This window comes from Plasmopara halstedii (assembly GCF_900000015.1).
Source record: "Plasmopara halstedii genome assembly, contig: Scaffold_289, whole genome shotgun sequence".
Taxonomy (NCBI): Eukaryota; Oomycota; class Peronosporomycetes; order Peronosporales; family Peronosporaceae; genus Plasmopara; species Plasmopara halstedii.
Window position 1 is genome coordinate 311,218 of NW_020187210.1, and position 16,787 is coordinate 328,004.

At 46.8% G+C, this 16,787-nt stretch overlaps 2 protein-coding genes across 2 annotated transcripts; one reads left to right on the forward strand and one right to left on the reverse strand.

Annotated features, from left to right (window-relative positions):
• Positions 1 to 7,918: 7,918 nt before the first annotated feature.
• On the reverse strand, positions 7,919 to 12,086 carry PHALS_05350 (myosin id heavy chain; the record flags this gene model as incomplete). The annotated part of the gene is made up of 2 exons (XM_024722910.1): positions 7,919 to 11,389; positions 11,880 to 12,086. 2 exons carry the CDS (start codon positions 12,084 to 12,086, stop codon positions 7,919 to 7,921), a joined length of 3,678 nt encoding a protein of 1,225 aa, XP_024573940.1.
• Positions 12,087 to 12,890: 804 nt separating this feature from the next.
• PHALS_05351 (50s ribosomal protein l4) lies at positions 12,891 to 13,766 on the forward strand (the record flags this gene model as incomplete). Its single annotated transcript, XM_024722911.1, has 2 exons — positions 12,891 to 13,469; positions 13,533 to 13,766. The coding sequence occupies 2 exons, from the start codon at positions 12,891 to 12,893 to the stop codon at positions 13,764 to 13,766; spliced, it is 813 nt and encodes a 270-aa protein (XP_024573941.1).
• Between the last annotated feature and the right edge of the window lie 3,021 nt (positions 13,767 to 16,787).

The window sequence follows — 16,787 nt, forward strand, 5'->3', positions numbered from 1 at the left end:
CGGTGGCAGCATGCAGATTCACTCCAACAGTCCTGAGCAAAGGGTTTCTATCCATTAAGCAAACACAAAGCTCGGACCCTCAGAGAGTGCGTAAACTAACGCATAGAGGTTGGGCTTGTATGTTTGCACCGGAAGCAGAACCAAGATCACGTGTGGTAGAAATGGATTTTTAAGTGCAACGAGCAAACTGTGAGAGATCCCGTCGCATTTTGCGTAGAGGAGGCTTGGTTAAGGTCGTTGAATGCTTAGAACCAGTACGAGTGTAGCAGATCGCAATCCACTTACTCCAAGAGTAACCACAACCTTAATTAACTCTTCCGTTTGAAACGTAAACTGTATTTCTCGGTTTTAATCACGGCAAAGCCGCCTTAATCTAAAAATATAGGTTTTACTATCTGTCTTAGTTAAATGTATAGCTTCTGGCTGTTCCAGCCATGTACTGACTTGTTGTTTAAGTGTAGCCAAACCATTGTGAGGTCACACCACCTTGTGTAATCACGCCAATGTGTGATCACACCATCTTGTGTGACCCACACCCTTCCTACCTGGCCACGGGAAACCCCGTTACTGTCCCCCATCAAGGTTGCGAACACCTACAGCTCACATTCATTTGTCGCCTCGAACGGGGTTCGCGTGTCTAAGACACCACAAAACCACCAAGACCTTCGTCACGAATTCTTAGCGCAATGAGCTTTGTGTCGAGGACACGGAAGACACCCAGCCTCGCTGGTCCCAAGAACGCCAGCAGGTAGAGCCCTTCTTCGTCTCCTGCACGCGGTGCAACTTCAGATAGCACGTCCGCGGCTTCAAAGGAAGCGCAACCCAATTTCTCGGTAATCGAGCACCGCGAATCGCATTGTCGGCGACAGAGTCATACGACCAACAACACAGACGCGATGTCTACTCGCGACCGCGCACCGCGCCCGCTACGGGCAATGGATTTCCTCGTCGAGGATTTGGATGAAGTAGATTACGAGTCGGATACTCTTTTCTTAGAATGCGAAGAAGAAGAAGGTGAGGTGCTACAGCGGCGCGACGTGAGCCCTGCTCGAACCTTGCGGACACAACGTCCTTCTCTTCTGGGGGAAGTTATATCATTACCAATGACCTCGACGAGGCACAGAAGCAGCAGCTGGATGCTGTCCTCAGGGCGACTCCCATGCGCGCGCATCCACGATCGGTCCTTAACCCTCGTGTGGAATGCGGCTTTCGCTCGGCGGATTCCGCAACAGAAGTGATGGACGCGATCACTCGATCGGCGGGCGTCTATGTGATTTAGTCCCCGGCTACTATACAAGCTGAGCTTGACGAACGAAAAGCTCTCCGAGCTCGCTTCTTAGTTCCTCAAGGAATCCCGATGAATAGGTACCGCAACAAACTTAGTGCTCAAAGAGAAAGCTCTCCTGTACCCGCGATGCGGACGATTCCTGTGGTGCTCGCCCCTGGCGAAACCGCTGCAGATGACGAATACCTCTTTGAGCGATAGGTGCAGCGACACCGGGTACCTATCTTGCTGTACAACCTAAAGTTGAGCCTTCAGGAGGTGGACGCGCGCGTGGAACGCCATCTTCGGTTTGATTTTATCAAACTCCAGGCTCGTCTTCGGATCGTCGCCGTGCGACGTATGGGTTGATCTATCATGCTCCTGCGAGCTCTGTGGTCTTTCACACGGGTGAGTATGCGACCACTGCAGCTTAGGGCCACAGCTTGAGCCCAACCCATGGCCCTTCGGCTTCCTTGGCTATTACATAGAAACGCGTGGCGTACGACGACGCGGAACGTCATGAATCCTCTGATCGTAAGCGTCCACGACGTTTGGGCAGTCTTGCTAAAGCGGCACCACAAACTCCCACGATATCTCGAAGTTTGAGTATCTTCGCCACTTCACAAGATGCTAGGTTTGACCCTGGAGACGATGTCGACCCACAAGATGTTCCACGTGATACTATTCTCGTCGAGAAGAGTCGGCGGCGGACGATGACGACTGGGTCGATCGCCGTCCGGTGACTCCCGGTTCTCTTCGAGCTATTGAGGACGAGGTTTGTTGCGATCGGGACTCCGCTGAGCATCATGCTGGGGTTGCAAATCGCTGCGCAGAAAACCTAGAAAGCTTGGAGCACGTTGTGCATCGACTGCCTCACGTTGAGGACTATCGCGCTCTGTCGAAGCGGCTCCTAGCCGTTGAGCAGACGAATGCGTCATTTCATGCGCAGGTAAAGCGCTTGGCGCTGTTGGAGATGGAGATCGTAGATCTCCGTGCTCAAAACCAGTTGTTAGTCCAGCTTCGGGGTGGTCGAGCGTCGGTAGGCGCCGTTTCGGTGCCAACGCTTTACTTGCGACGGATCCCGGTACGGCTTAAGCAAGCCTGCAGAACACATCCGTGTGCGTGGGCACCTTTTTCGGAAGGTATGGCGTTTACCCCGATGCCCTGCTTGTCCGCAACCTTGAAAATTCTGATTAACCTTGGACGGAGCCTCGTCTTAAGACAGCAAAAAAATGCATGAGTAGAAAGTTTCTTAGCATTTAAATAAAATAGATCTCCGACCTCAAAATTTTCAACATTTCCTCCACCTCTTCCGTCTGCAATTTCCATCTGCAAGTCTCGGCTTTCAGCCATCGCATCGCGAATGTGTAAGACACCCAGTCTGGAAGACAGGAAGTTTTTGACTTTTTACGAATACTGAGACGGCTGACCTCAGCTAGCCGCTCGGATATTCCTCTCCCACCAAGCCCGGAACATGGGATGGCGGCGTCACCGGACACAAGGATGAACGATCCCGTTCACGTAGAATGGCGTGTAGCCGATAGATGACTGCCCTGCATTGTTTAAAGCAAACTCTACGAGTGGCAGCATGGCGATCATACGCCTCGGAGTCTCAGCACAAACGCTGCGAAGGACGTTTTCAGCGATGCGATTCACGCGCTCAGTTTGATCATCGTTCTGCGAATGGTCCGCTGATTACATATTCAGCTTGGTGCCCAGCACTTTGAAGATCGTTGACCAAAACTTTCTAGTGAAGCGTGGGTCTCTGTCAGAGTCAATTGACTCCGGGAGTCCATGTTGTCGAAAGACACGATTCACAATCAGCGTCACTGTACCGACACCATCGATGGTGTCTGGCACCGCCGCAGGATGAACCATCTTGTAGAAAAAGTCTACGAAGACCACGACACCCGTGTTGGCCGTCGAGCCCTTCGGCAGGCCAAACACAAAGTCCGAACTCATGGACTGCCAGCACCCGGAGGGTACCGGCAAACTGGCGAGCGGCACCGACGCATTCGGAGAGGGCTATACCCGTTGATACGTCTCACACGTGCGCACATAGGTGCTAGTTCATTTGTACAGCTTGAACCACCAGTAGCGGCAACTCACAGAGCTGTACGTCATCTCACGACCGGGATGACAAATGGGTGGGTTGTCGTGGGTCTCAAAGAGGATGCGGTATTTCAAATTCTCATCGTGATGAACCACAATTCGTTGCGTATTCGTCAAAACGGTGGTATAATATAGCAACTCGTCATTCAGCGAATATCAATGTAACTGTGCGCGCAATCGCGCCGACAATTTCTTGTCCGAGTTTGAACCCTCCTTTCTTCCGAGAGTCTTTAGCAGCACTACACACAAAGCATCACCCGCGTATGCGGCGCGATTTAACTCCGTCACTGACGAGTCACCGCCGTGACATTAGCAAGCTCATGTATGCGTGAGAACGCATCAGCCAAAGCATTCTGCACGGAGACTTGCAGACTGACATTAAACTATCGTTACTTCGTTCCTGGCTTATTCTTTACCTCGACGTTATATTCTGCAAAGAGGGAGAGCGACCAGGCCATCTTATGTGAGAGGTGAGGCGACTGAGTCGCATGATCTGTGTAGATCACGAACGGCTCGTAGGCAAGCAGGTGAGCTCTCAGCTTGACAAGTGCAAACTTCATCGCAAGTATACGTTGTCGTGAACTGGAATGCTTTTCGCAGCAGCCTTGAGCTGGCGACAAACGAACGCAATCACCCGATCTCGCTTCTTGGCGTCTCCTTGCAGCAGTGCAAAGCCGATGGCAGTGTCCGAAGCGTCACAGATAACACTTAATGGACGATCAGGGTCTGGCAATGCCAATATTGGAGCTTAAAAGAGGCTGTCTTTGACCCCGTCAAAAGCCTCCCGATGCTCGGTGTACCAACACCATTTCGCATCCTTCCAAAGGAGTTTCAACAATGGTCTTGTCATTTCCGCGTAGGTTTCGCTGTACTTGTGCAAGTAGTTGGCGAGGCCAAGCCACTTGCGCAAGTCCTTTTGTTTTTTTGGATCCGGCCTTGACCTTAGCGGGATCTGTTCGATGGCCACGCTTCTCAATGAAGCACCCTCAAGGAAATTTCTCTTCGGCGCCGAAGATGCACTTGTCTGCATTAGCATACAGGTTATTCGTGCGCATGCACTCGAGCACCGCTCTTAAATGAACGATGTGGCTTACTTCATCCGTCTTCACGTGCTCCGCATGACTGAGGACGAAGATGTCGTCTATACGCTGTGCATACGCCCGGTATGGCATGAACAACTTTGTCATAATACGATTAAATGTTTCTGGTGCATTTGACAATTCCTTGGGCATCATCAGCCTCCTCCAGAGAATGCCACTCGGAGTTCTCACGGCAGTCATCGGAATATCACGCGCTGTCATGAGCAATTTGTGATTAAGTCGGGTGCACGGTACTTTGTACATCCAACCATATTGTTTTGGAGGACCTCCTTCCCAGAAATCTGTGTCTTTGCTGGAATGGTGGCAGCGTTTAGCTTATTGCAAGCGTGAACGATACGCCACTTGCCGTTCGGCTTCCGGACACAAAACGTGGGTGTCCAATGGGGAGATTTGCTCTCATGCAACATTCCTGCATCGTGCCTCGCATGGAATAAGGCGTCAATGACGTCACACTGCTCCTTGGGCAGGGGCCATTGACGTGGTTCGAAGTATTTGGTTCCCGGAACCAGGTCGATTTTATGGCGCACACCGGTCCGGAGGTAGGACCTACAGCGGGTCTTTGGAGTCGACGTCTTGAAATTTTTTCACCAAAGGGTAATACGGTTTGAGGAATACTTCCGGATCGAATATCTACTTCGTGCGCTGACCACCGTCTTGATTTAGCTTTACCCAGAAGCGACGACGAGTTGATCTCCTCTTCTGGTCGTACAATGATCAATTCGGCTAAGTTGCTTGCCTTCAAGGAAGCAACGAAATCTTCAAGGGACATCTCGTCCAGTTCAAGAAGAGCATCCACCGCAGGAATAGCTTCGAGAATGACGTCGACGTCTTCCTATCTCGTCAAACCGTTGCCGAGGGTGGATAGCTGTGCGCTTTCGTCTACGGTACAGGGTCGTCACCCGGCGTCTCGCAGCTAGGATACGGCGTCGCCGTCGCCTCTCCTCAGAGGTTTTACGTCTCAGTGGTAGCTTGCACTCAGCGTCGCCCAGTGTTAGCCGATCATCCTGCCCCACCGGCGCCATGATGTTATTAACAACCTCTGACGAAGAGTTGCTAGCTCCGCATTCTTTGTCCAGCGGATAGTCTGCCACTCCACGCGTATCTGAAGGGTCTTACCCAAGATGCCTCGGACCTTTTCACAACCATGCCACTCGTGGCATGCAGCGACTGCTTCGAGACGTGAGCAGTGCTCTGTGGGCTACGTGCAACTCCACGTGCATCACTCAAGCCTCACCCTCGATACCTCGGCCCTTGGCCAACCATGCCACGCATGGCACGCACCGACTGCTTCGATACTTGAGCAGCGCTCAGTGAGTCACGGGCCGCTCCACGTTCAGCCCGCGAGCAATGCTCGGGACTCCTGCGATGACGGATACTCCAATCTCCGGTACGTTGACCGTCTCGGTCCAGTGACCGCTCCAATAGCGTTATTGCCCCCTAGCAAAGGTGGGTTCATGACTCATAAAAGCTTCACTAGCGGATGTGCGTGTGGCGCCCAAGGTCTTCAACCTCCAGTCGATCCATAGCTCATTGTGCTTCAGCCATGCCATACCAAGGATGAGGTCATATCTTGAATCCAAGTCTAAGACCAAGCAGCGTTTCACGCTACCAAAGTCAAGAAAATTGACATTGAGGTCCACAGGGACCTTCGGCACCGTGTTACGTGATCCCATCGCTATGCAAGCAGTGACGATGTCATTCAACCACGCTTCCAGCGCCTCACCATATAGCTGACTTCCATCGATCGTGGAGTGTCGAGATAATTTGTCCGACGCCGCGGAGTCGATCAGGACCTTCCATGGCTTCTCAAAGCTTTTTAAGATCGCTTTCACGGCCAGTAAACCGTGTTTAAGAGCACGGATCTCTTCGATGCAGGACCCTGCTGACTTCTACCTCCTTGAGACTCAACAAAATCAGTTCTTTCCCAGTAGGCCACCCCGCACCTATGTGTATTTGAAGACGGATGCAATCCATCGTATAGGTTTGCGGACTGTTGTTCTTTCTAGTCAAACTATTTTGCTAGGTGTTGTCGATTCCCCGCGACAGACCAGAAGACTGGTAAGAAGCAAAACATTCGTTCGATGAACCTTGACGCGCCTTGCGCAGAGGGCAACCACTCCGAAGATGACGGGTGTCTCCACAGACCAAACACCGTCGGGTCTTCGAACGCTGCTCGGCAGCTCGGCGATCTCCCTCCCCCTCTAAGTATAGCTGAGATCCATCGGCTCTGAGCTGCTAGAGTGTGCATTCCAACCAAGTCGTGCCAACCAAGTAACTTAAAGCTGCATTCGGCTCTCGATGCCACATTCACTGCTTCTTCAAAAGAACACGGGCGCACACGGAAAACTTCCATTCTGGCCACGCCGGTGTGGAGACCACGATCACTATGACCGCCTCGAAAATAGGATCGGCTGCCATACCGGCAATGAGAGTATGCAACTCTTGGACAGAATCCACCAACTCCTTCTTGCCCTGTCGGGCGGCAAGGAAACGCGATATGCCTGGTTAGGCGGCGATAACACTCGTGAAAGCTTCAGCTTCAGCTCCGTCCGGGAAGGAAACGCCGCTTCGACCGAACTGCCGCACGTCAGTGCCCATTTTCGCGCTCGGACCCCGGGCTTGGAGATAGCTAGCGCCACGCGCTGTCGCTCGAGCTGGCCATGGCGGAATCCATGGCAATCTCGACCTTCCTCACTGGACCCTTGCCCTGGACGGTCTTAACACTCACCATGAGCGGCTGGGGTCGGGGGGGAGTCATCCGTCGCCGACGGTGGCGTCATGGACACAGTCGACGCAGACATCTTCTGCTGTAGGTGCTCTGGCAGAGCATATTCATAGCTTGAAAACAATGCTAGACGCGCGCTTATCGCTTCAGGTTCTTGCGAAGTGAGTGTTGCACGCCCTCAGGGCCAAACAGAACCATCAGTTTTGTAAGCCCATTGTGTGAACAGACCATCTTGTGTAACCTACACCCTTCATACCAGACCCCATTACCTACACCTGTACTAGATCTATAAATTCTACCAAATGTCATGAAAACTATCCATTACTTTTGACGTGTAATGAACCTGTCTTTACGAAACCACACCATCCTCATAAAAAGCAATGTTACATATCAGTTTATTGTTTTAAAAGTCAGCACAATCATAGTAATAACGGATATTCACAATTACACCAAAGTGCAATGTGACGTTCCTACAGTTGTATGGTATTCAAAAGTATCATTTGCACAACACGCACAAAAGTTTGTCGTGTAGCAGAGCAAAAAACGCGGCGGTTACGATCACTTTACTTACTTTAAGAGGTTTGGTTGGTCTTAGATATAGTGGACCAATTTTTTTGGACCTGGCATAAGAAATTCTGGTGGACAGAAGAACGAAAATTCATCAAATCTTCGTCGAGTTTATGCGGCTTTGTTTTACATGCATTAATCAAAATTTGCTCACGCTCCACGACGACGCGCAAGAATTGCAGCCAGCTCACCGCCGACTCCACCATTTACTGACGAGCTTTTCACATTCTCGCCAAACTTGCGCACGGAATCCATTGATCCTTTTGTTGATTTTTTCGATGTCAAGGCATGCTTGCGGGCTTCCTTTTCAGCTTGCTTTTTCGCCTTCTTTTCAGCCACCCGACGAAGTCGCTCTGCTTCCCGTTCCTGGCTACGCTGTTGTTGCCGCTGAGCTCGTATCGCCAGCTCTTCCTCGCGCTGCCTTTCCAATTTCTTACGGCGTGTCTTTTCGCGTTTCCGCCGCTTGCGTATGTACTCATCAGGTACGCCAGGCGCAACTTCGATTCGCACATTGTTGGCATCTCCTGTAATTCTGTCCTGATCTGACGCTACGAACTGAAACTGCTGGGTAGGTGTTCTTGATAGTCCTGCGCTTGCTGCTCGTCGCAAGCGAATGGAATCCTTAAAATTGATAGGTGTCACAACACTAGCCAATGAGCGTATAGCATCAACAAGCGTGACTGCGATTTCGGTCTTCTTTTCGGACAACAGAAGCTGGTCTTCAGGCATCTCAGTCGACATCAATCCGATTACGTTATCGTACACACGCACTGGCGTGTAAAAACCTAAGTCAGGTACCACTTCAAGTTGCTTGCAAACGTCACTGCAGTAAATGTTGCCGGTGTACCGACAATGATGGCGACGATTGAAAAGCCCAAATTTTTTGCCAGTCGCCATACAAACCATCGTCGATTTATTGTCTGCCCAATTGCTCTTGTTTGGCTCGACAAGAAGCGGTTCTTGATGCACTCCAAGGATCAAGTATGGGTCGGCTAGAGTACTCATAGTAATTTCTTCGATGGCAGTCAGCCGTAGACGACGACGTAAGTACACCAACGGTGTTTGCCATGTGCTTTTGAGGTCTACCACTGGTTGCCACAAACGTTTTTCCATCAGATATAAATACTGATCAGTAACAATCAAAATACGTCCCTCCACCATGATAGGAGATCCATCTGGCAGTATTCCAGTGACAGGAACAACTTTTTTGATTTCGTCCATGAATATAATCTTTTTGGAATCGCCATAGTGCTGGATGATCTTCATGACTGCTTCACGAATTGCGCCGTCGCGAAGATAATCTCCATTGAACGGTCGGTATATACTCACGCGCTGACGTTGCTTGTTGCTTGATGTATAAAGTTTTGTAATGTCATGGTTTAGTAAAAGTAAATGGCGACGACCAAAGTATCTCTTCCATGCCTTCTGGATTCGCATCACGAATGAGCCCAACTTATTCTCGCGTAGTTTTTCGAGCTCGAAAAACGTTTCAGGCGTTTGAATAAAGACCATTGTCTTTCCAAGTTGAATCTCGGTCTCCAGTTGTGGCAGCGACTTAGCGGCAGCACGTAGCACTGCTTGCGTACCTTTTTTGTCCGAACCGCGAAACTCCGGATATGTCTCTTTGCTTAGTAAACGAAAACGATCCACGAAGCGTCCATAGTCTCCACGGTAGGCATAGCCGGCGCGACGAACCTTTACATTTTCAAGAAGGCCCAGATATTTAATTTGATGAATAACACGGCGGTCATCCATCTTGTTTGGCTGCTTTTGGTCATTCGACTTAATGCACCGTACATAATGAGGTGTGCAATCCATTAAGGCGGTCACAAGTGCTTCACACTGAGTTCTAATCTTGTGTCCTGCAGTATTTGGCATACGCTTGTCTGTTAGGTCAATCTCCTCAGGAAAAATATAGCGCACTAGTTTGTTGGACGTCTCGCTGATAATGAGCGCAATATCCTTGCTTAAAAAATCTTTGTTGGCATCTCCAAAACCATCAATACTGTAATGTACATTTCCTGCGTAATGTTTGATTTCGAACGTTTTGCCACGCTTGGAAAAGTGCGGGTGTGACCCATGGAGACTCGCCACCTTCTCCAGAAAATTCGCATCCACGCTCTCTCCTTGGCGGGAGTGCATTGTCTTGACTGTGTCATCAAGAATAAGAAAAATACCAGGCGTCGGTCGTCTTGCTTCAATCAAATCGCACACAACCTTGTTGTTGAAGAACGGGATCGGTGCCCATTCAATGCCCTCGCGGGCATACTCTTCCTGTTCACTTTTTAGTGTGAGCTCAATAAAAATCTGCTGAAGTTTTTCATTCACATAATTGATACAAAATTGCTCAAATCCGTTCTTGTCAAAAATTTCGAATCCGTAAATATCTAAAATTCCAATCGTCGTAAGATCGGCAATCTCCAGATTTTCGCCGAGCTTTTCCGCTTTTTTTTCAATATCTAGGGCATGATTGATACGCTCGACTAGAAAGTCAAAGAGTCGATCATAAACTGTCTTAGCAATTGAATCACGTTGCGCCTTTGCTTGACTTGTATTCTGAGGTACCTCGTATGACTCAATTTTACCTCCCGGCGCCATCGTTTGCAGCAACTTGTAACATAGTGCGTGCTCCACACGTGCGACATCAAGTCCCAACAGCTCACACGCCATCTGCAAACTTTGACGGTCGTGAATGGATGAACCCTCTGCATCTCCAACTGTCTTGGGTTGAAATTGTACATTACCAATATGCAACACGGCCGCTAACGTCTGGATTACAAGTTCAATCTGTTTGCGTTTAATACCAACATGCTGCATGGCCGCCATCGTTTCTTCAAATTCCTGTGCGTCATTAACGTCGTCAACATCGTAACAGCCACTAGCTTTTAAGTAATGATACATTTCAGGTCCACTTCGATCTAAGCACAGTTTCTCCTTGGCAGCGAGGGGTAGACCAGCTAATAATTGGTAGAAAATATGAAAGTTTCTTTCCCCTTTACCAGGTTTCACAACTCGCGACTTTTCCAGCAAATAGTTCGTCACTTTACCACCTTGAGGACGTCCTGCCGAATCGAACAAGAGCTCAAAATATTTCCCAAAACGACTTGAGTTGTTGTTGCGCAGAGTTTTCGCGTTTCCGAACGCTTCAAGTAGCGGGTTGCTCTCCAAAAATGTGCGTTTAACCTTATCAACACCTGCGCCACTGCCACTGACACCTGCAATATAGTTCTGAATCTGTTTCGAGGCCTCCGTCTTTCCAGCGCCACTTTCGCCACTGATAATGACGCACTGATTGTCTTCCTCACTAAGCATGGTGCGGTATGTCTCTTCTGCCGTAGCGAACACATGCGGTGCCACGTCAATACGAGCTTTATGCTTGTAGGCAATCATGCTGTCTTCGCCATAGATATCCAGCCATTTGTATGGATTTACAACCACCAGCACGTGGCCAATGTATGAGTAGATAACGTCGGCGGCGTGGCGCATCTTGAGATTTTCAAGAATCGACGTCTCATTTACGGACGTGAGTAGCACTAGATCATCTACACCTACCACGACGCGTTCAGCCGTGAACAGCGCGGGCTTGACATCCGTTGTGGGGTTGCGCCGCCCCATTGACGACTGCGAATTGAGTGTGTGACACGCATTTCGCAAGCCTACTTGATATTACTAGACAGTTAAAAAAGTACTACCTGGTTTATTTTCAGGCTTTTAACTTGCAATTCGTATGATTAGCATTGCGGAAACGTGCACTGATTGCGCTGACAAGAAAGTAGAATACTATATTCTTGAATCGTAATTCGGCACTTGTATTGCACACAAAGATAATTTTAATAGAAATAACCTTTATCTAGAATTAAACAGATTATTTCTCACTAAAAACGTACTTCAAATCTATCAATAGTAGACTTCTGCCACGATTTATTGGTAAACACACAACTTTGACCTTTTGTAGCATGTTGTTCATTGTAAACGTGATTACTACAGCATTGTACTACAGCATTGTATTGCCGACTCGCCATTTTCTGTCATAAAATTACAGCTGATACCTCTATTTCTGTTCTGCCTGCTGCTGTTGCATGATGTCGGTGTAGCTTTCTTGTAGACGCACAGATGATCGCATGGTGTGGCGCAAAAACTTTTCGGCGCAGTTGTTAACGCAGGACGTCTCTTTGTCGTCCAGCTTCTTGCTGCGAAAGGCGTGCACACAATCCGTAAAGCATAGCTCCACCGTTCGGCTGAAGTATGCGATGGTCTGCGTCACGCGCATCTCCTCAATGTGCTCCTCCATCTTGCGCTCGAACTCGCGCTGGCTCATGGTGAAGGGATATTTTGTTAATTATGACCAACCAATCTAGAAAGCAAACTTTTTCTTGAGCATTACATACTATGCTTTAAAAGTAGTGTAGTTTATTTCCATATTTTGGGTCTTGCACAAATTACTAAAATGTCCAGCAAGTGCCTTTGGTAGCAACCTGCACAACAGCCTGTCATGTCTTGGCCAAGGCTCGTTTTGATCAGCTCGGAAGATTCTTCATTACAGGAAACTACATTTTGTGCCTGTGATTTAAAGACATATATTCTAGCTACATAGTAGAAAGATAAAATAGAAATCGGGTGGCTAATACTGTTATAATCATACGGCCGAGCACAGCAAACGCCACGACGGATGCAAATGTAAAACAGCTGCGAGTGATTATATCATACTTTGCGCCACATCAGACCTGGGCATAAAATACGGGCAACACCGTTTCGAAACAAAAAAGTCTTGTTTTGTCAAAGCGCACATTAGTTCATTTCGCCTCCTTACCCAGAGTCAAATTAGCTATTCAAATACAGTACTGTGGTTTATTACATGATGAATCTAAATGCTAACTTGCAAAATGCAACAGTATAAAAATCAGGGCAGCAAATGTTGCATGCCAAAGAAAAATGATGTCCAGTACAAGATCTAGAACTGTAGCAAATATTTTTTCATTTTATTAAGAGATAAAAAACTGTATGAAATAATTACCATAAAGTAGAGGTACTTATCAGAGTTTTAATCGGTAAACTGGTTGACGTAGCTTTTGACCATTCATCGCTTTGATCTCTCGCTGTCAAGAGTATGGCTACTGTCGCCATGCATCGTCTGCTGCATAGCATGGCGGCGCTGACTGTATCTGTGCGACCTTTGAGTATCTTACGCTCAGAGAAAACGCAAATTATTCCGCATAATCTATCTCTAGCCAAAGAGAAGCCCATTCCGCCACCGCGCGTGATTGCGTCTGCGCTGAAGATCAAAGTGAAGCCGTCGGGAGATCTGGAGCTCCAGATACAATCAATTGCTGGTGATGCACCGAACCTCGGAAATGTCAGCTTGGATTCCGCGGTATTTGGGGCACCTGTTCGCATTGACATTCTGCAACGTGTTGTGCGCTGGCAGCTGGCGTGCCGTCGTGCAGGCACCAACAAGACTAAGACGCGATCAGAAGTAAGTGGCTCGACGCGCAAGCCATGGAAACAAAAAGGTTCCGGCCGTGCTCGTGTGGGTGATATTCGTGCACCGCAGTGGCGTGGAGGATACCGCGTACATGGCCCAGTGCTACGGGACTTTTCCTATAGCTTGCCTAAGAAGGTTCGCGCAATGGGCTTGCGCGTAGCGCTGTCAACCAAACTTCGAGAAGGAAAACTGGCTGTCATTGACTCACTTGATACTGATGTATGTACCTGTCACTCTATGGTCTAATTATGTTTTGTGTTGACGACTCAATTTATGTAACAGGTCAGTAAGACTAAAGATATGAAGAAATTGTTGGGCAGTCGTGGATGGAATCATGCGCTCTTTGTAGGAGGCAAGGAGGTGAATTCAGATTTTGAACTAGCCACCCGCAATATACCATACGTGGATACGATCCCGCAAAACAAGATTAATGTTTACTCGATCCTGCAAAAGGACCTGCTTATCATCACCAAAGACGCTGTCGAGTACCTAGAAAAGCGTCTCCACGTCGACTAAATACTATTAGTAGAATGGTCGGCAGCACGTGTAGACTCTATGGGTGGCAAGCAACAATCTTTTTGACAATGTTTCACTTAGTCTGTTGTTTGCAATCAAAGACGCCGGAGTAAAGTCTTAAGTGGTTTGTCATATTCACGCTCCACGTTTTAATCACGGGTGCCCATCCCCTATCCGTCACAAGTGCGTCTTGTACGGTGAATGCACTGACACGTGAGTGACCTCGACTTTGACCTCAGCAATCATCGAGTAAGCCTTACCAAACGATTTGTTAGTAATAATTTGTGGAATCCGATGTTATCCGATCAAACATATTACTTTAATGCAGTTCTTAAATCCGATGCAACAAATTACCATTTCAATAAGACTCTTTACTCCATTTTGGCTTTTGAATCGCATAACGGCACGTAGCTCATGGGACCGCTTCCCCGTCTACCCCTGAGCGGCCCGTTGTCATGGTCAAAGCAAAAAGCAAAAGATCTCTAAGCCAGCAGATTTCATATAAAGTATCGGTCAAATAGTAAAAAAACAAATTTTGCCAATTATCTTAACAAATTATAATTTCTGAAACAATAAAGTGAGCTGATTATTTTCTTTCATAAATAGAATCATAAATACTACCGTTGGATGAACATTTTTTTGTTTGTTTGTATTTGAATTGTGTGGTAATAATATTTTAAGCAGATTCCTCCTCAGAGAAAACATTATATTTTTTTGATACCAGCAAATTTCTATTACAAATTAAGATCTATATAATCAGAGTTTAAAATAGAAAATTCCAAGTAAGACATTAAAATTTTATTTTCGTTTAGAAATTCATATTTTATGAGGAAAAAAAGTAATGATTGTTTACTGATAAAAAAACCAGTACTAAGTATAAACTAATATTTTTGTTCTGTTTTGAATTTTCATATGTGATGTCTTCTCTGTATTTCTAAAAAAAATAAGATGAAATGATAACCCATAAACGTTGTAGTTAGAAATTCGTATATATATTCTTTTCTACGGTAATAATAATACATAGTCAAATGCACAATTCATCGATCAACGCTTTTTAAATTTGAAAATATAAAACATTAGAATCAATCCAATATATCACTTATTTTTATTGTTTAGAATCTTTTAGCATCACCATCAATAAAGTATATCACATAAATATAAATTATACTATAAAACTATCTGTTTCATTTTTTCCTATTTATTATTTTCTTTTTTATATTTATTTCATGATTAAAAGTAATTTTATCAAAAGATTCTAGTACTATTGTCGCGCAGAAATACGAGTTTAACTTTCTCGTTAAAAGATACACATATTAGTTTTTGGCATATTGCAGTTGGTTGGTGCCTTTGTAATAACAAATTTTTCATTATTAATTCTGATTTTCGTGATAATGAAGGATGGAAAAATAGTAGATCTGATTTACATAGGATTGGGAAGATCAAAGACTTTAATTAGAAATTCGTTAATACATCCTGGAACGCTGAGCTTTCGATGCTAAAGAAAAGTCAGTAACAACTCAGTTTGTACGCATAAATACTCTCACAGACTACAATAGACTCCAACATTTTGTTTAGGCTTAATCAGTTTTTAAGGGCTTCACTTTGTTTTAAAAACAAGAAAGATCATTAAGAATTGTCAATTGTGCAGCACACCAAGAAGGTCCTTTTGACGTGACATTTTCCTTTTCGGAAATTGGCCGAGTATACTTCTTACATTCTGCTATAGCAATCAATGCGGAACAGGTTGCAGCAGTAGAAGATTTTTCTTCCCTTTCCCAAAAGCTCATTTTTCATGTGTACATTAGGTCTTCATCGGTATGGACATAATTCAGCGACTTTCATGCGGACCAGCCTAAAGCCACAGCGGCCGTTAGTGGTGCAAGTTATTGCGGAAGTGTTCTCACTTGGCAGTACTGTGCCTGATGTGTCGCCTGGTTGACTCGCATTCGATAATCAGGCTTCCATATGATTCCGTAAGAGCTGTAAAAGGGTTGATAAAGAAATAAGTAAAAGCGCTTCAGTGCACTGGCAGCTTGTGCCGAAAATTCTCTTCTCTGCGTACTTTCAACGCCATTATACGTCCAGCGAGGTAGCTTTTGGTAAACGGTGTCACGACGCTGACAAGAAGCAGCCAGTTTGTCATTACGCAGGTGACGAAGCGCGTTACTCTGCGCAATCATGGATCATTTCTTCATATAAGCTTTTACAGCGTGATAATCTACTGTTCGAATAATAGTAGAAATGCAGCGGGGCTGCCGTCGCTTTGCGTTTAGAGGAAGCGTAATTTAGATCACCGACCTAACGTTCTTCACAAGAACTAGTACTAGTGTAGCGGATCGCAATCCGCTACCCCCAAGAGTAACCTTAACCCAAGGCTAATAAACTCTTCTGCTTAAAATGTAAACTGTATTTATTTATTTTATCTGCGGCAAAGCCGCCTAATTTAAAATGTATAGATTTTCCTAAATATATATATATAGTAAAATCTAAATACATGCATAACCCAGCGACGTACCGTATTCTTATTTGGACGCAATCACACCATGCCCATCTCGTGTGACACACACACCTGTTACCAGGGTACATACAACCCCGTTAAACGCTGCCCCATTGAGACTGAGAACATTTGCAGTTCCAATCGATTTTTGCCTCAACGAGGCTTGCGTGTCCGTTAGACACTGCGTTGAGACAAAACGACGTCCGTGCTCAATGAGCCCTGTTTTACGAAACTGAAATCACCAAATCTCGCTGGTTCTGACAGCGCACACGGGCAGAGCCCAACTTCGTTTCCCACACGCGGTGCAATGTCGGACAGTGCATCCGCGGCATCGAAGGATGTAAATCCTAGTCTCGATGAGCCCTGCTCGTGCCTTGCGGACCCCATGTCCATTTTCTGACCTCTCATCACCTGAGGGACGTGGTGTCGTCACCAATAACCTCGATGAGGCACAGAAGCGGCAGCTTGAAGCTGCCCGTAAGGCGGCTCTGATGCGCGCCCATCCACGGCCGGTCATTGACCCT